This window comes from Sphaeramia orbicularis, chromosome 17, assembly GCF_902148855.1.
Source record: "Sphaeramia orbicularis chromosome 17, fSphaOr1.1, whole genome shotgun sequence".
NCBI classification, from domain to species: Eukaryota; Metazoa; Chordata; class Actinopteri; order Kurtiformes; family Apogonidae; genus Sphaeramia; species Sphaeramia orbicularis.
In genome coordinates, this window is record NC_043973.1 from 45,014,140 (window position 1) to 45,034,793 (window position 20,654).

The 20,654-nt window shown below is 36.6% G+C and overlaps 1 protein-coding gene across 1 annotated transcript in view; it reads left to right on the forward strand.

Annotated features, from left to right (window-relative positions):
• Positions 1–20,654, forward strand: part of ctnnd2b (catenin (cadherin-associated protein), delta 2b) — a 595,920-nt gene that overhangs the window by 471,645 nt on the left and 103,621 nt on the right. The window contains exons 18-19 of the mRNA XM_030159817.1: positions 4,592–4,765; positions 8,576–8,726. Of these exons, the coding sequence (XP_030015677.1) occupies positions 4,592–4,765; positions 8,576–8,726 (325 nt within the window). The remainder of the gene's footprint in view (positions 1–4,591; positions 4,766–8,575; positions 8,727–20,654) is intronic.

Below are 20,654 nucleotides of genomic sequence, written 5' to 3' on the forward strand. Positions count from 1 at the left end.
ATGTATTGAATCGTCAGAAAAAACCCACAGACAAAACACAAACATAATCTGATAGAATCACATATGAATTTTAAACAGAAATCCCCTTGTCGCCTCACAATTCAACAAGAGAGTTAAAGTAAGTGCAACGTAAACATCTTGAAATCTGCTTTCTCTCATGTTAGCCACAGTAAAGAAATGACCTATTTTAGGTATGTTCTTTAAATTTTCAGCTTTTTTAATGTCCCTCTCCTTTTTTAATATTTGTTTGGTGCTCCCACTTAGCTGCTTCTCCATGTTTGCAATGTTTTGATTCGCGTACGTCGCATATGTCGCGTAGTTCTTGACGTCTCACATCCCGCTCAGTGCACGCACGTTGATTTGCGTCACCGCTGATTCGCTTTTTGGACTGACCAATGAGGAGAGGGTGTCAGCTCACGGTCACAGACAGCAGGAACAGGGTTTCTGTGCAGTGCAATGGCTCCGGGCAGCGGACAGTTTCATTTATAAGCAAAAGATAACCAGATATTTTCGTTATGCCCGAGCTACCCAGGGCCCTTCAGAGGTCGCGGGCCCCTGGGCAATTGCCCAGTTGCCCATATGGATAATCCGCGCTTGTATGCTAATATATATAAAATTCACAATATTTATTATTATTACTTTTTTTAAACAACTAAAGGAGGGTTAGGGGAGGGTGCAGCTAAAACAACAAACAAAGATCTTCTTTACAGTTCAAACTAACTAACCTAATCAAAAATAAATGCACGAAATAAAATACAGAAAACTTACCTAAACTCCCTAACCAAAAAACAGGAGAAAATGGGAAAACAGAAGAGCCGGCCTCCCCTACCAGAAAAAGGTTGAATTTACAAAAAAAACAATTTACAACTACAGTCTACTCTCGTTAAACCGCCCGCCGTTATACCGCCATTTCCGCCTATCGCCATCCGCCAGCCCAGTTCCATGCACAAACAACACTTATACCATTGATTTCCCGACCGTTATACCGCCAGCGTGATTGCCATCGAGTACACATACATTTTAACAATGCACTGAAACAAACGCACCAGACGCTGATCGCGACAAGCTACGAGTAGGTCTACGGAACGGCCACCGTTCATTTATCGCAGAACACTCAGTAGGTCAGGATGTCGGGAAGAGGACGTGGGATTAAGCCAAAGCCTCAAGATGATGGGGTGTCATTTCCCGACACGGTATAATAATGCTTAAAATGTTTCCCCACTTTAAATGATCCCTTACAACATAACAGAATCACGATTTATTTAGAAACGCAATTAGAACGGGTTAACGGAGGCAGCATAGACATCATATAGTAAAGACATGCACATTATGGACGCAACCCGCTGTAACGCCATTTTCGCTATACCGCCAATTTGGCCGTGAACGGAAGTTGGCGGTGTAACGAGAGTAGACTGTATATACAATCGAATTGTCACAGGAGCACACGAAGACTGACGGTCACACACGCAGGAACACAGGGTTGGGAGCTGGCAGGAGGCAAGAGAAAGCGAACTGAGGCTCCAGGGCCATTTTTAAAGGGGCCGGGCAATCATGTTCCACCAATCAGCATCCTGCAAAACAAACAGACACAAAAAGGGCACAGCACACCTACAGGACAGGGGAGAACACACACACTAAACAGAAAACATATACATACACAGATAAATGGACAAATTATGACCCAGGGTCATAACAGACACAGTTGTCAAACATGCGGCCCGGGGGCCAAATCCGGCCCACCAAAGGGTTCAATCCGGTCCCTGGAATGAATTTGTGAAATGCAAAAATCACACTGATGACATTAACAATCAAGGATGCTAAACGTATTTTAGGTCACTTCAATCTAAAAATGATCAGAGCAGTAAAATACTATCATAAAAATCTATAAATAATGAAAACTGTAAATTCTTCTATTTGTTTTAGTGTAAAAAAAAAAAAAAGTAAAATTACACAAATGTTTACATTTACAGACTAGCCTTTTATTAAAAAAAAAAAAAAAAAAAGTGAATAACCTGAAATCTCTTCGTGGAATTTTAATAATATCCTGTCTGTTATTTAATGTTTTGTGTATTTGTAGATCCACTGTGATCTCTAAGTTGAGACGCATATGGATAAATAATAAACTAAGGTGTAATATTGTTAACATTGCACTTATTTTCCTTGAGAATGTTCAGGTTGTTCATATTTGTTCATGTTATGTTTGAGTACAATTCGTTGATGTAAACATTTTCATCACAGAATGTTACTTTTTTTCACTCAAAAGTTCTGATCCTATTATTGATATTATTTTATGGTCCGGCCTATGTTATATCATATTAGGCTGGATGTGGCCCCTGAACTAAAATGAGTTTGACACCCCTGCTCTAGAAGCAAACACTTACAAAGGTGACAGTGGAAGGAAAAACTTCCCTTTAACAGAAAGAAATCTGTTAAAAAAAGATTTGTTGTTGTTATCCCGACCCCCAAAGAGGAGGTAAGGGCTACTGTTTTTGGTTTGGTTTGTTTGTTTACTTTGTTTGTTTGTTTGTAACACATATTGTTTGCAATGTGTTGTAATATGGATGAGTAACTAAATGTACATGTTTCAAAATTGCTGATAAGTTTGGGTGTTGTTTTCAGTAAGCATGGGAAGGTTTGAAGGGGTAGGATTAGGTCAGTTTACACTTCTTCCTACTCCTTTTCACTCATGTAAATTTTGAGGCTTAAGACGTTGCAGTTTGAAGTTACCATTTTGTTCTGTTCTCATTCTCTTGATTATCATTTATTTGCATTTCTGTTTTACATGATCAAAGTAAAGATATCAATCAATCAACAGTTTTTAAAAAAAATTTATTTTACCTTTATTTAACCAGGAAGTCCCGTCGAGATCAGGAATGTCTTTTGCAACTTTAGCAATAACCTAGAAATATTAACCGATAATATAATAATGATAATTACCTGAAAATGTTTATATTTTTCAAACTATCCTTTCACCAAAATTGTGAAAATCTTGAAAAAATATTAACAACCTAAAATGTCTTAAGAGAAGTAAGTGTAATTTTACCCATAGTCTGCCTTTAACTAAACGTAAATGATGAACTGAGACATAATATATTTAAAATTGCACTTATTTTTCTTAAGAAATTTCAGGTTTTCTATGTTACTACCTCCCCCCCACCCACCCCCCCGCCCCTGGCCCAAAGGGAGGTAAGGGTTTTTTTGTTTTTTTTTTGTTTTTTTTTTTTTTTTTTTTTTTGGTTCTGTTTGTTTCTTTGTTTGTTTAACACTTAAGCAGCAAAACTATTGGTTGAATTCATACCAAATTTGCTTTATAGATTACCAGTGACCCAGAATACATATGATTACATTTTGGGAAAAGCAGGTCAAAGTTCAGATTTTTTTATGAATTTTTTAACCCCCCCCCCCCCCCCCCCCCCCCCTTTTACTTATAATGTCAATAAAAACATCAGTTTTGTTTCATTTTACTTCAAACTTGGCACATATAGTTAAACTTTTTACATTTACAGATTCACCCCACAGGCCAGATTGAACCCTTTGGGCGACCGGTTTTGGTCCACGGGCCATATGTTTGACACCTGTGCTTTAGATTAACCCTTTCATGCATAGTGGTCACTACAGTGGACAGCTATTCTACAGCTGTTCTCTTGTATATTCATGGGTTTTTGTTTTTTTTTTAAACACATAGCCTTATAAAGTTTTAAGACACTACATATCCTTTCTGACATGAATTGGTAACATTATGTAGATCTCTCCTGAGCATAAACCCCCAGAATCTCAAGCCCTCGCCATAGTTTTCTCACAATTTATCAGAAAATATATGTTTCAGTGCCTCAAAAATTAAATGTGTGTTGTCCTGCTGAGTGGACATTTTTGCAACTTCATGAAAAATAGGTTCATAAGAATTTTTTTTTTCCTCATTATTTTTTTTATGTATTTTTTAAATTTTTTAAATTTTATATATATATATATATTTATTTATTTATTTATTTATTTCCAAAACAACATTTTCAATCGCATTGTTTTTTTCATGCCTAAAGAGGAATAAAAACACTCAGGAAAAAAATTAGGTTAAGGTTCTCATAATTCATGCATGAAAGAGTTCAAAAGAAATAATAACTGAAGAATAAAAAAAATCAGCTGTGTCATGTTACACTGCTGTTTCTGTTAGAGAATCATACTGCTGACAGTGTGATTTATTGGAAAATGAACGCTAGATAATGAATTAGTCGCTCGAGCCTTTTCGTGACAGGGCATATTTTCTTTAAAATGCACCTAATTATGAAGACATTGTGACAAATGTCAGCACCTTCACACTGTGTGACTGAAAAACCTCCAACCAGCCAACATTTCCACCCAGCGTCGGTACAGTATTATTTTCTTAATGCAGAATTTCATTACTGTACAGAGGGAAGGGAAAGCAGCGCTCCTGAATGTCACCTTATTTCTACCTTGTTTATGAATAGTAAATCTCTCCTTTTCCTGTTGTTGCCTGCGGGGCCCGTGCTGGCACCCCACCACCGGCAGCCTCAGCCTCGTCACTCTGAATCCAAAATCCTCCCCCTTTTCTGAGTTTGCGTCTCATCCTCCGCAGTGGGACGGCGTCGGCCCGTTTCCAGACTTGGCAGAGCCCCCGAAAGGCATCCAGATGTTATGGCATCCCACCATCGTCAAGCCCTACCTCACCCTGCTGTCGGAGTGTTCCAACCCTGACACTCTGGAGGGAGCAGCTGGGGCCCTGCAGAACCTGGCCGCCGGCAGCTGGAAGGTAAAGGACACGGAACTGTGGCGTGTTGAGAAGGTCACGGGGTCACAGGGTACTAGTTAGGCACCAAACAATCTAACAAGGACTTTGTGTTGTGGTGTTCGTTTCTAACATTTGGTCCAAAAGTAACCAAATAATGGCCGATACAGATGAAAGTAAAATCTTTGTCTCATTCGTTCTTTTCATATTCTTTTTTTTTTTTTTTTAACTTAGCTTGTCCAGCATCATAACAGCAGAATGGTAGTCTGGCTGCCTTTTGAGCTGAACAAATTTGCTTTGTGAAGTATATGAGGCTCCCCTTGATGTTCTACTGTCTTTTTTATGAGTTTTGTTGAACCACATTTTAATGCCGGACCTGACATTGAGGGGTGGGGGGTGGATGAGGGGTGGGTGAGGTGTTATTTTCATATTCAATTAAGAATCCACAATCAGAAAACGAAAAAATGAGTCATTATTTCATTATTCATGTACAAATCAAAAATCAAAAAATGAGTTGTTTTTCATTCTTTCAATTGTACACACAAATTAAAAATTGGAAATAAGCAAATGGACCAAATGTCGGGTTTCATGTTGACATTTTTGATATCCGATTTGGTACGACCTGGAAGTTACAAGCTTCTACAAGGGTTATGCAAAGGGTTCTACTTAGATTGTCTACCATGGACGCACTGTATTACACAAAATAACAATATCTGGAAGATCCTGACAATTTTTTCAGTTGTCATGTCGTCCTTCTTGAGAGTAACACATTTGTTGGGCTGGTGTATCTTTTGGTAATTGTATTTTCTTTACAGAAACAAAACAAAAACTAGTGGTTAATTGATTTTCGCTTTAATATAGAAGAACTAAAATTGAATTTCAAGGTGTTTTTCTTTTTCAGTGTCAAATACAAATAAACCAAATTTTTCGTTTTCTCTTTCTAATCACGAAAAAGAAAGTTACTACCTGACAGAAATGGAAAAACGGACAAAAAAATTTTTTTTTTCATTTTCTGAGACCAGGTGTTGTCATTTTCAAGGGAAGAACACTAATGCCATCAAGATCACAAAGATTTTTACGAAGTTGGGTTTGTATGAAATCTGGAGATCATAGACTTGCTCCCTCCACAAATGTCTACGAACTCCAGATTTTGTACGAACTGGAAGATTTATACAAACCCATCGTTCGTAAGAGTCTTTGAGGCTTCGATGGCATTAGCGCTTTTCCTTTAAAATGACAACATCCATGACTATGATTTTAAATGTTCTACCTTTAAAATTTCTAAAATATTTTTCATGCTCTGACTGTAAATAATAATTTTCTACCACAACTAACCATCTACTTTCTTTGCATCTCACTTAAGAAGAAAAATCTTCCATTAAACTTTAAGGAAATATTGATGTTTTTATCTCAAATCATCATGAACAGGACATCTAACAGCTGTAGACTTGATGTGTCCCAAAATTTTTGTCCATATTGTTTAATAAATAACAATGTTAAATGTTCTGCCTCTGAATTTCTAAAATAGTTTTTGTATTTATATCTCAAATCCAATATCATAAATAATAATCATAAATCTTACACACTATTCATATAGTGTGCAAACATCAATATTTCCTTAAAGTTTAATGGGAGATTTTTCTTCCTTAGTGAGATGTGAAGAAAGTAGATGGTTAAATGTGATAGAAAATTATTATTTACAATCAGAGCATGAAAATAATTTAGAAATTTAGAGGTAGAACATTTATAATCATGGATAAAAAATAAATAAACAAATAAAAATCATTGTGGAGAGAAATTAAATAAAAACTATCCGAGGCATTTTGGAAGCAAAGATCATTTATACCAAACTATTCATTTATTTATTTGTTTATTTGGAGCATTCAGAATACATGCAAGTTCAAATATTCCAAAATCATTCATTTGAAAGCAATGATATTTATCCCAATATAAAACTATATTATTATTTTGTATCCCAGACCCCTGTTACGAAAGAAACACCTGAATTCAACGTGTCCACATACTTTTGTCCATATAGTTCATCTTAAATCCCTTTAAATATACATCTAACCCAGGTGTTGTAAATCTTTATCCGCACTTAACACTGATTACTCTGACTTTACGGAATAGTTCTTCAATATATCTTGAATTAAAGCTACAGCTTGTGATAGTTTTTTGGCTTCATTGGGCAAAAATTCCAGAATTACCAATCCGCATATTGTAAATCAAATAGTCTGAGAGGAAACAAGAGTCTTACAAGACATTGATTTTGAGCTGCAGATGATTTATCCTACAGAGGTCTTGGATGCTCATAGGGGTTTTCAGACCGGTAGGGGAGATGAATGTGAAGGACAGATGAGGTTTTATTGATTTATTCTGTGTTTTGACAGAGAAAGCTTGGAAACAGTGAAACAACATTAGGTTATCTATAAAATATACCATAGAAATCAGTAATAACTCATGAATAAACTAATAAATAACAATAAATGTATGTATTCAGTCCAGCTCAAGGGGTCATAGGTTAGCTAATGCTAAATGCTAGCTTATTGACTCGGTAAAATTCATTAAGAATTGAGTAACAAAGGTGGAATCTATTGACTATTACTCCAGTGGAGCTATTATTAACAGAGATAAAATTTAAATATGGAGCAGAACAATTATTAGAATGTTCATGATGACCGTAATAAGTCCTGGAAAAAAAATATTGACTTAGTATTTTTTAGAGACAAACTCAGAGTAAGTCTAAAGGAAGCAGCTGTTTTTGCAGCAGCATCTAGTGGTCATCAGTGGTATTACACTTTTAACATACTGAGACTTTGGCGTCATTTAGGAGCCAAAGTCTGATCTGCTTAGTTTTAAAGAAAACAAATCACAATTTGTAGACAAAATCAAAAAATATTGTTTTAATGTATAATTACTTTTATTGTTTTTATTGATTCTTTTACAGGTTTTATTGGTTTTTATGTCTGTATACAGCGCTATGGTCAACTGTGCTGTTTTTAAAGTGCTTTATAAATGGATGCGTCTATGAAACTGGGTACATTTTGGTACCTGGCACTTTTCCAGCTTTTTAAACCCAATAATAAAAGATAAATTTAGACATATTTCCCTCCAGGATGTACCTAATGGTGACCTCAGATAAATGCAAAAAAAAAAAAATTATACTCTTGCTCTGAGCCATCCCAAAATTAATGAATGTTTAGTAAAACACTGGGGCCAAAAATAGGACCAAAATTGGGACAGGAAAAACTACCCAGGTGTCAGTGCATTAGATCTGGAAACTTGGCTGTAAATGGTCTTATATAGACTATAAATAAAGACACTGTGTTAAATTTGATGATCCTAGTGGTTTTTCTAATCGAGACATGTGGGTTTTTTATGGATCTCGGTCTCATTCCAGGTTTTGTATGTAACCCATCGTGTCCACTCGTGTTACATGCAGAACCTGCCCAGTTAAACATAAATAAATCGCGAATTATTTTGCAACAGCGGTCATTTTTGTGAAACACTCTGCCTTGCATAATTAGTTCGATTCCCAAAATGTACCTGTGAGAGAATAAAAAGTGTTCCATGCAGATTTTTGTATTAAATAGAATGTAAAATAATATAAAAGTGTGTTTTGTCTGAAGAATAGTTTCTCTTTTATTTCAGTAAATATTTATTCTTAAAATAGACCCAAAGTGCTTCCAAACTTACTTCATAACATTAGTCTACATCTGGTTTGAATTTTTAGGCCCCATGTCCTGTTTTTAGGACCAGTTTCATAGAAGAACCCAAATGAAGTTGACTTGACTTGACTCCTTTATGACCCAGGTCTTGGTTTGTCCTCCTCAGTGGTCGGTGTACATCCGGGCTGCGGTGCGTAAGGAGAAAGGCCTCCCCATCCTGGTGGAGTTACTGAGGATAGACAACGACCGGGTGGTTTGTGCCGTCGCCACCGCGCTCAGAAACATGGCTCTGGACATCAGGAACAAGGAGCTCATTGGTAAGTGGTTAACTCATATCCAGTGTTGGTTACTCGGTACATGTTCAATAGTGCTCGCATTACAACACACTTTTCGTCCATAATTTAATTGCTCAGAATGAAAAAAAGAAAACAAAAAACAGCAAGACCACCAGACCTTTAGGAATCCAAAATGCGTCAGTAAAGTTCTATTTCCTGTTGGTGTTCAGCCAATGGGTGCAGTGACGTGCAGTGGGGTTCATGGCTGGGGAGGCACTGACTCTTTCAGAGCCAGATCTACAAATATATGGTGGCCTGAGAAACTGGAATAGAGAGAGTGAGCAAAAGGAATGGCCTGGGTATATGGGCTCTGCATCAAGTCAGCATAGGTAGACTGGCAGGAACTCAACAGGAAACCTTCAAAAAGAGCCATTTCAAACTAAAAATAAAAAAAGTTTATGGTCTTACCTTTATTTGTACATGAAGTCCATGCACCAATCCTGGTGAATTAAAGTGTATAAAAAAGAACGAAGAAGATTATAAGCGCATGAATCTGTGGACTCACAGGCACCATCTATCATGAGGCAGGGGTACTGTTTGCCTCCCCTAGTGACTTTTCCACTGCGGTTTTATGAATAATCTGCGAGCCTAAACACATTACAGAAATACATTCCATACGTTATGCAGATTATGGAAGGATAGAACATATAATCAGAGTGTTTGAAAGCATTTTAACTGCGATATACAGAGGGACAGCAACACAATATTTTCATCGGGTACCAGCAGAGTTCATGAGGGGAGGAGACAGTTCTCCTGGAGGCACAGCACAGCGCTGCCTCACAGCGCATCTCCTCCCTGTATTTGAACGGAGCATGCGGAAATTCTGCTATTCTAATTGACGAAAAAAATAATAGTAATAACAATATTGGATTAGAACGGAAAATGAGTTTATAGGACATACCAGCTCACAACTATCAACATTTATTATATTTTATAGTCAAGTTTTTTTTCTTTTCAAGATTGACAAGGGAGGCTCTGCCTCCCCTGCTTCCTCTGACTGCACGTCACTGAATGGGTGGGGACGGCAGAAGACCGTCCATTGTCCACATGGACGTATGCTCATTACTAACCCTAACACTGCTTTAAGAAGCTAGTTAGCATTAGCATGATCCCTGTGATCAGCAATGACAAGGTACGCTAACGTTTCTATGACTCGTTAGAATTCTTTATGGATTGCGGATTTACCTACCGGTGTCCTTGGCCCCACCCCCTGTTTGAACATGGAAAATGTCGAAAAAAATGTGAGTGTTCCTGCCGGGATTCAAACATTGTAGACCAGTGTTTTTCAACCTTTTTTGAACAAGCATCATGAGCCTTCTGCCACCACTGACATAAAATACTGCTTGATATTGATACTCATACAGACTAACACCCCCCATTTCAGTCTCAACCCCCCCATCCCCAGTTTTCTTGTTCCAAACAATATGTTGCGATATTTCATTTCACAATACTGTATCGATTTTAAACAGTACTGTATCAGTATTTTTAGGTATTTATTCAAATGCAGATATGGTGGAGGTTCATTTTGGTTTTTTGGGGGTTTTTTGTTTATATTTTATTTATTATTATTTAACACTATTTTGTTAAATAATGGTTATTTGAATCATCCTAAAAGCACCTTTTACTGTGAGGTAAAAGGTGCAGAGGCAGATGTTAGTTTTTTTGTTGGGATTGCACAAAAACAATGTTATGATGTTAGTTCTGACCTAATAGAATATGAACATTGGAATAGGATCTTAAACTGTAACATAATTAAAATTTTAACAGAAGAACATTTTGCGATGTAGCATTAGATCCTGTTCTGATCAAATTAAAATGTGTTTAGTATTTGTGCATATTTTTGGTTTTATTCAATTCTTCCAGGAAAACATCTATTAAAAAAGAAACAAAACAAATTTAAAACTTGCCTTTTTAACAGTGTCATGATATATCATGATATATTGTATCGTGATCCTAGTACTGTGATCTGTATCGTATCGCCACAGTCTTGCCAAAACACACCCCTAGTCTCAAGGCTCTCCTGTGTCTTATATTGGGGGGTGGGGGGTGGAGTGCATGCCATTTAGGATAAGAGTCTGTATGTAACTCAGAAGTAATACAGTAGTCATGTAATGCATTACAATTCTGAGACGGTAATATTCTAAGGTAAAGAATGACTTATAAACAACTAGACAGGCACTCAGAGAACGCAGACCTCCACCAAGGCAGATCAGCCAGCCCCCCCCTCATCACCACCAAAACGTAATCATTTGTTCCTTGTGCCAGTATCAACACTTCCTGAAAATTTCATCAAAATCCGTCCATAACTTTTTCAGTTATGTTGCTAACTAACCAACAAACAAACAAAAAAACCCAGAAGAAAACATTACCTCCGCCATTCCTTGGCAGAGGTAATAACAGTAACAAGTAATCTGTAATGGATTACAGTTTGGAAGTAACTTGCACAACACTGCTCATATCACATTATTTTTTAATCGTCTTTGTGTGTCATTTTCGTAATTCCGCTTTAATTGGACATAATAGCACTAAAAACCAGTGCAATAATCTGGCTCACTTTCTGATTGGTTTTATTAGAGGATATAATACCCCTTTGAGTTGAGGGAACAGCAGATTGGCAGCGAGTTTGTGGATTTTTGGCTCCGATAAAAAAGGTGATAAATGCATTCATACGCCAGGATTTGTTTGTATTCATCCAGATATGCAGACGGTTTCTTCCTTTAAGCAGATAGCGGTGCCACTACGGGTGATTGTTTGATGCTTCATTTTCCTTTGGAGACTCAGTGATGTCTGTAATAAACTCAGCTTTTCTGCTCGTCCCCATAGCAACAGCCACATGCCTATTTCCACTTACCGTCGGATGCTCCGGGCTCCGAGCTTAGCAGCGTGTGTCTGTGTACGTTATCTAAGTGAATGTGTCCAATCATCTGCGTACTTTATGCTCGTGATGCCAATCTTACATCGGACCGCCACGGGCGTGCATGTGTATGCTGATCGAACATGCTGTCTTGTGTTTAACGTGATGAAATTGCGTTAGGGACATCTTTCCGGGCTGCGTCCACGGAGCTTTCAGCAGTAGATATCAATATTGTCTGACTCGTGTGCTGCGAGCCAACTGTTGTTTTATCTCTGCAGCGTTACAAACTTGATGGAGAGCTTTGCATTTGATGTTTACGTGTTTGGAATAACATGAATATGGGTAATAGTGTGGAGAAATGGAGACAGTTTACACAGTCAGTTATGTCTGACAAACTTACTGGAATAAACCACTGTGTAAATTAGGGAAGCACCGACGCCGATACCAGTATCAGGTATCGGTCCGATACTGACCATGTGTACTTCTACTCACTCACCCACTAATCCTTTCAATCCATGTAAATAATTGGTGTAAAATACAGTTTGTCATCTTTTCATGGTCATCAGATATGACCCATTTGTCTCATATGTTCTGGTTTTGTCAAAACTGGAAAACTTTTGGTAGTCTATATGTAAATTTCTTTCTAATGTTACAGGGTCTCATCCTGAACCTGAGCCAACAATTGCAATATTTGGCATCACATCACGTCCTTTCCATTTTAACCAAAAATCAAAAAATCTAATTGCCTTCACTCTTCTAGCTCGCAGACTAATACCACTAAAATGGAAAGATAAACAACCTCCAACATTTAAATCTTGGTTTGTGGATCTTTCACATCATTTAACATTGGAAAAAATCAGATATTCTATAAGAGGATGTACCAATAAATGTTTCAGTACCTGGCAACCTGCTCTGAATCATATAAAAGAGGTAGATCCATCACTTATTCCACTGTAGTCTTATAATACGACTCTGTGACTAATATCTGTGTTCCTTATCTATTTATTATTATTATTGTTGTCAATTATGTTTTGTTTTGGCTTCTTTTTTTGGGTGCAGCAGGGTGGGAATGTCCATGGGTTTTGGTTAAAAGCAAAAAAAAACAAAAAAACAACAGTGACTGTATTATGCTTTTCTGTGACTTGATATGTAATAAAAATCAGTTTGAACAAGATATAACCCATTTGGACGTTCAGAGGCTCTGAAGTTATCGTGAAAACACCGTCATCTTCTACAACATTGATTCACCAGTAAAACCCATAGAGTTGGATCAATGACAGTGGATGGAGATGCTTGGTTTATGTTCAGTTAATGGTAGATTTTACTGTAAAAGTCACTTTTTCAGACAAACTTACTGGAATAAACCACTGTGTAAATTAGGGAAGCACCGATGGCGATATCATTATCAGGTATCGGTCCGATACTGACCATGTGTACTTCTACTCACTCACCCACTAATCCTTTCAATCCATGTAAATAATTGGTGTAAAATACAGTTTGTCATCTTTTCATGGTCATCAGATATGACCCATTTGTCTTATATGTTCTGGTTTTGTCAAAACTGGAAAACTTTTGGCAGTCTATATGTAAATTTCTTTCTAATGTAACAGGGTCTCATCCTGAACCTGAGCCAACAATTGCAATATTTGGCATCACATCACGTCCTTTCCATTTTAACCAAAAATCAAAAAATCTAATTGCCTTCACTCTTCTAGCTCGCAGACTAATACCACTAAAATGGAAAGATAAACAACCTCCAACATTTAAATCTTGGTTTGTGGATCTTTCACATCATTTAACATTGGAAAAAATCAGATATTCTATAAGAGGATGTACCAATAAATGTTTCAGTACCTGGCAACCTGCTCTGAATCATATAAAAGAGGTAGATCCATCACTTATTCCACTGTAGTCTTATAATACGACTCTGTGACTAATATCTGTGTTCCTTATCTATTTATTATTATTATTGTTGTCAATTATGTTTTGTTTTGGCTTCTTTTTTTGGGTGCAGCAGGGTGGGAATGTCCATGGGTTTTGGTTAAAAGCAAAAAAAAAACAAAAAACAACAGTGACTGTATTATGCTTTTCTGTGACTTGATATGTAATAAAAATCAGTTTGAACAAGATATAACCCATTTGGACGTTCAGAGGCTCTGAAGTTATCGTGAAAACACCGTCATCTTCTACAACATTGATTCACCAGTAAAACCCATAGAGTTGGATCAATGACAGTGGATGGAGATGCTTGGTTTATGTTCAGTTAATGGTAGATTTTACTGTAAAAGTCACTTTTTCAGACAAACTTACTGGAATAAACCACTGTGTAAATTAGGGAAGCACCGATGGCGATATCATTATCAGGTATCGGTCCGATACTGACCATGTGTACTTCTACTCACTCACCCACTAATCCTTTCAATCCATGTAAATAATTGGTGTAAAATACAGTTTGTCATCTTGTCATGGTCATCAGATATGTCTTATATGTTCTGGTTTTGTCAAAACTGGAAAACTTTTGGTAGTCTATATGTAAATTTCTTTCTAATGTAACAGGGTCTCATCCTGAACCTGAGCCAACAATTGCAATATTTGGCATCACATCACGTCCTTTCCATTTTAACCAAAAATCAAAAAATCTAATTGCCTTCACTCTTCTAGCTCGCAGACTAATACCACTAAAATGGAAAGATAAACAACCTCCAACATTTAAATCTTGGTTTGTGGATCTTTCACATCATTTAACATTGGAAAAAATCAGATATTCTATAAGAGGATGTACCAATAAATGTTTCAGTACCTGGCAACCTGCTCTGAATCATATAAAAGAGGTAGATCCATCACTTATTCCACTGTAGTCTTATAATACGACTCTGTGACTAATATCTGTGTTCCTTATCTATTTATTATTATTATTGTTGTCAATTATGTTTTGTTTTGGCTTCTTTTTTTGGGTGCAACAGGGTGGGAATGTCCATGGGTTTTGGTTAAAAGCAAAAAAAAAAAAACAACAGTGACTGTATTATGCTTTTCTGTGACTTGATATGTAATAAAAATCAGTTTGAACAAGATATAACCCATTTGGACGTTCAGAGGCTCTGAAGTTATCGTGAAAACACCGTCATCTTCTACAACATTGATTCACCAGTAAAACCCATAGAGTTGGATCAATGACAGTGGATGGAGATGCTTGGTTTATGTTCAGTTAATGGTAGATTTTACTGTAAAAGTCACTTTTTTCAGACAAACTTACTGGAATAAACCACTGTGTAAATTAGGGAAGCACCGATGGCGATATCATTATCAGGTATCGGTCCGATACTGACCATGTGTACTTCTACTCACTCACCCACTAATCCTTTCAATCCATGTAAATAATTGGTGTAAAATACAGTTTGTCATCTTGTCATGGTCATCAGATATGTCTTATATGTTCTGGTTTTGTCAAAACTGGAAAACTTTTGGCAGTCTATATTTAAATTTCTTTCTAATGTTACAGGGTCTCATCCTGAACCTGAGCCAACAATTGCAATATTTGGCATCACATCACGTCCTTTCCATTTTAACCAAAAATCAAAAATCTAATTGCCTTCACTCTTCTAGCTCGCAGACTAATACTACTAAAATGGAAAGATAAACAACCTCCAACATTTAAATCTTGGTTTGTGGATCTTTCACATCATTTAACATTGGAAAAAATCAGATATTCTATAAGAGGATGTACCAATAATGTTTCAGTACCTGGCAACCTGCTCTGAATCATATAAAAGAGGTAGATCCATCACTTATTCCACTGTAGTCTTATAATACGACTCTGTGACTAATATCTGTGTTCCTTATCTATTTATTATTATTATTGTTGTCAATTATGTTTTGTTTTGGCTTCTTTTTTTGGGTGCAACAGGGTGGGAATGTCCATGGGTTTTGGTTAAAAGCAAAAAAAAAAAAACAACAGTGACTGTATTATGCTTTTCTGTGACTTGATATGTAATAAAAATCAGTTTGAACAAGATATAACCCATTTGGACGTTCAGAGGCTCTGAAGTTATCGTGAAAACACCGTCATCTTCTACAACATTGATTCACCAGTAAAACCCATAGAGTTGGATCAATGACAGTGGATGGAGATGCTTGGTTTATGTTCAGTTAATGGTAGATTTTACTGTAAAAGTCACTTTTTCAGACAAACTTACTGGAATAAACCACTGTGTAAATTAGGGAAGCACCGATGGCGATATCATTATCAGGTATCGGTCCGATACTGACCATGTGTACTTCTACTCACTCACCCACTAATCCTTTCAATCCATGTAAATAATTGGTGTAAAATACAGTTTGTCATCTTGTCATGGTCATCAGATATGTCTTATATGTTCTGGTTTTGTCAAAACTGGAAAACTTTTGGTAGTCTATATGTAAATTTCTTTCTAATGTAACAGGGTCTCATCCTGAACCTGAGCCAACAATTGCAATATTTGGCATCACATCACGTCCTTTCCATTTTAACCAAAAATCAAAAAATCTAATTGCCTTCACTCTTCTAGCTCGCAGACTAATACTACTAAAATGGAAAGATAAACAACCTCCAACATTTAAATCTTGGTTTGTGGATCTTTTACATCATGTAACATTGGAAAAAATCAGATATTCTATAAGAGGATGTACCAATAAATGTTTCAGTACCTGGCAACCTGCTCTGAATCATATAAAAGAGGTAGATCCATCACTTATTCCACTGTAGTCTTATAATACGACTCTGTGACTAATATCTGTGTTCCTTATCTATTTATTATTATTATTGTTGTCAATTATGTTTTGTTTTCTGCTTCTTTTTTTGGGTGCAACAGGGTGGGAATGTCCATGGGTTTTGGTTAAAAGCAAAAAAAAAAAAACAACAGTGACTGTATTATGCTTTTCTGTGACTTGATATGTAATAAAAATCAGTTTGAACAAGATATAACCCATTTGGACGTTCAGAGGCTCTGAAGTTATCGTGAAAACACCGTCATCTTCTACAACATTGATTCACCAGTAAAACCCATAGAGTTGGATCAATGACAGTGGATGGAGATGCTTGGTTTATGTTCAGTTAATGGTAGATTTTACTGTAAAAGTCACTTTTTCAGACAAACTTACTGGAATAAACCACTGTGTAAATTAGGGAAGCACCGATGGCGATATCATTATCAGGTATCGGTCCGATACTGACCATGTGTACTTCTACTCACTCACCCACTAATCCTTTCAATCCATGTAAATAATTGGTGTAAAATACAGTTTGTCATCTTGTCATGGTCATCAGATATGTCTTATATGTTCTGGTTTTGTCAAAACTGGAAAACTTTTGGCAGTCTATATGTAAATTTCTTTCTAATGTTACAGGGTCTCATCCTGAACCTGAGCCAACAATTGCAATATTTGGCATCACATCACGTCCTTTCCATTTTAACCAAAAATCAAAAAATCTAATTGCCTTCACTCTTCTAGCTCGCAGACTAATACCACTAAAATGGAAAGATAAACAACCTCCAACATTTAAATCTTGGTTTGTGGATCTTTCACATCATTTAACATTGGAAAAAATCAGATATTCTATAAGAGGATGTACCAATAAATGTTTCAGTACCTGGCAACCTGCTCTGAATCATATAAAAGAGGTAGATCCATCACTTATTCCACTGTAGTCTTATAATACGACTCTGTGACTAATATCTGTGTTCCTTATCTATTTATTATTATTATTGTTGTCAATTATGTTTTGTTTTCTGCTTCTTTTTTTGGGTGCAACAGGGTGGGAATGTCCATGGGTTTTGATTAAAAGCAAAAAAAAACAAAAAAACAACAGTGACTGTATTATGCTTTTCTGTGACTTGATATGTAATAAAAATCAGTTTGAACAAGATATAACCCATTTGGACGTTCAGAGGCTCTGAAGTTATCGTGAAAACACCGTCATCTTCTACAACATTGATTCACCAGTAAAACCCATAGAGTTGGATCAATGACAGTGGATGGAGATGCTTGGTTTATGTTCAGTTAATGGTAGATTTTACTGTAAAAGTCACTTTTTCAGACAAACTTACTGGAATAAACCACTGTGTAAATTAGGGAAGCACCGATGGCGATATCATTATCAGGTATCGGTCCGATACTGACCATGTGTACTTCTACTCACTCACCCACTAATCCTTTCAATCCATGTAAATAATTGGTGTAAAATACAGTTTGTCATCTTGTCATGGTCATCAGATATGTCTTATATGTTCTGGTTTTGTCAAAACTGGAAAACTTTTGGCAGTCTATATTTAAATTTCTTTCTAATGTAACAGGGTCTCATCCTGAACCTGAGCCAACAATTGCAATATTTGGCATCACATCACATCCTTTCCATTTTAACCAAAAATCAAAAAATCTAATTGCCTTCACTCTTCTAGCTCGCAGACTAATACCACTAAAATGGAAAGATAAACAACCTCCAACATTTAAATCTTGGTTTGTGGATCTTTCACATCATTTAACATTGGAAAAAATCAGATATTCTATAAGAGGATGTACCAATAAATGTTTCAGTACCTGGCAACCTGCTCTGAATCATATAAAAGAGGTAGATCCATCACTTATTCCACTGTAGTCTTATAATACGACTCTGTGACTAATATCTGTGTTCCTTATCTATTTATTATTATTATTGTTGTCATTTTTTTTTTTTCTTTATTTCAAATTATACATTTACCCAAACATGTACCCATACACAGGGAACTACACAGACACAACATAAACAAACAAACCATACAACGAACGTACCAACCCCCCCCCACCCCACCCCAAAAAAAAAGAAAAGGAGGAAAAAAAAAGGAACAAGATAAATTATGTTATCAACTCCTCTTTACAATACTCAGGGCTGAGTCAAGACAATGCAAACCAACAACACATTACTAGTATTGATGATATTTTCAGTAAATGTTGATACTGGCAGAAGGAACAAATGATAAAATTTTGATGAGGGGGGACTGATCTGCTTTGGCGGAAGTCTGCGCTCTCCAAGTGCTTTTCTAGTTTGTATATGGTTTGGTTTAAGTGTAAAAAAGTAAAGTTACCCGAAAATGTTTATATTTACAAACTATCTTTTCACCAAAATTGTGAATATCCTGAAAAAATATTAACCTTTTTAATGCATGAATTATGAGAACCTTAATCAAGATTTTTTTTTTTTCTTGAGTGTTTTTATTCGTCTTTAGGCATGAAAAAAAAACAAAAAACAATGCGATTGAATTTTTTTTTTTTTTTTTTTTAAATCAACCTGTTTTTCATGGAGTTACAAAAATGTCCACTCAGCTACACCATGAATTTTATTCTTGAAGCAAAGAAACATGTATTTAAAACCCAATATCATAAAGTGACGTGAAAACAGTGAAATGAAACCATGTTTAATGCAGCTAATCTGATGTTTTCTCACATTTTAACATATTCTAATACTAGTTATTACTCACTTCATGGAGATAATATGCAAAAAAAATAAATATTAACAATTGATTTCCACTCAAGAACCAATCAAGTACAGCAAAGTTACAATAATGGTATGAATTGCAGTTTATGAGATGATGCATAAGTGTCCACTGTGTTGGTTGATATGGAACTAAAACAACAAAACCCATGAATATACAAGAGTAAAGCTGTAGAGTAACTGTCCACTGTAGTGACCACTATGCATGAATGGGTTAACAACCTGAAATGTCTCAAGAAAAGTAAGTGTAATTTTACCAATATTCCACCTTTAACTAAATGCTTTGTATATTTGTATTTCCACTGTGATCTGAAAATTCTAATGCACATGTGCAAATGATGAACTGAGACCAAATATTGTTAAAATTGCACTTATTTTTCTTAAGAAATTTCAGGTTTTCAACAAACAAACCCAGATGAAAACATAACCTCCGCCGTTCCTTGGCGGAGGTAATAATGCTTGTTGTGGACCAACAGGAGTGGACCTTCGAACTACAGAGTGTTGTTCTGAGGTTTGTGACACTACTGGGCAGACGGCTTAAGGCGGCCATACACTGTGCGATTATTTCGATCGTTGCACGCAGCTCCATCTCAAACTGTGCGAATCAGTCGTACAGTCAGACTCACGATTCATGTTCTCACACTGTACGGACCGACGCTCGTATGCGACCTGACTGCTCACACTGTAGGACCATACACCACAGGACGCACGACACGTTTGAGTGTTGTATCCGGAAATACAACGTTAAAATACCAAGGAATCCGTAAAAGTGCATAGACGATTGTGTATTGGCATGAGTCACGAAATGGTAGTGCTAAACAAAAACCAACGAGCTGCTTTGGTAATATGTGCCATTATCTGTGAGGAATCAAAAAAGAAGAAAAGACAACAATGTGTTTGGTGCAGGAATTGGTTGGCCAGACGTGGACAGTATGGGCTGTCAATCCTATAGCAGGAACTAGAGGTAAGCTGCAAAAGCTAAATTGCACAAGGACAACAGCTAGCTACTGTCAGCTTGTACGCTACTGTACGCGTCTGTGTTCGCGCATGCACAGTGTGAGAATTTGAGGCACATCGGTTCGTGGCACTGCTTTGACAGTACGATACACTCACGAGGAGCGAGCAGGATTTCAAACAGCTCCGTTTTCCTTGCGAACACACGATTGCTGGTCGTGAGGTGGTCGTGAGGTGCTAATCGCTTCTCTTTACCCCATGTACACTGCACGAAGCACGACACACGATTAGAGGCACATCGGGCCCGATCCCAGAAATAGTCGCACGAGTGAGAAATCGTCTCTAAACTCGCACAGTGTAAGGCCGCCTTTATTCTGTTAAACTGGAAGAACCAAAATCCTCCGACTCATCAGATTCTGTTGAAAGACATTATGCAACATTTACATTTGGAGAAAATCAAATTTTTACAAAAAAATAATGTAAAGTTATTTTATTCAATTTGACAGCCCTTTATAGACTATTTTAATATTAAGTAAGTAGGCAGACCACCCCCCCTTCCCCCTTTTTATTTTTTTTATGTGTGTATATGTGAGTGCAG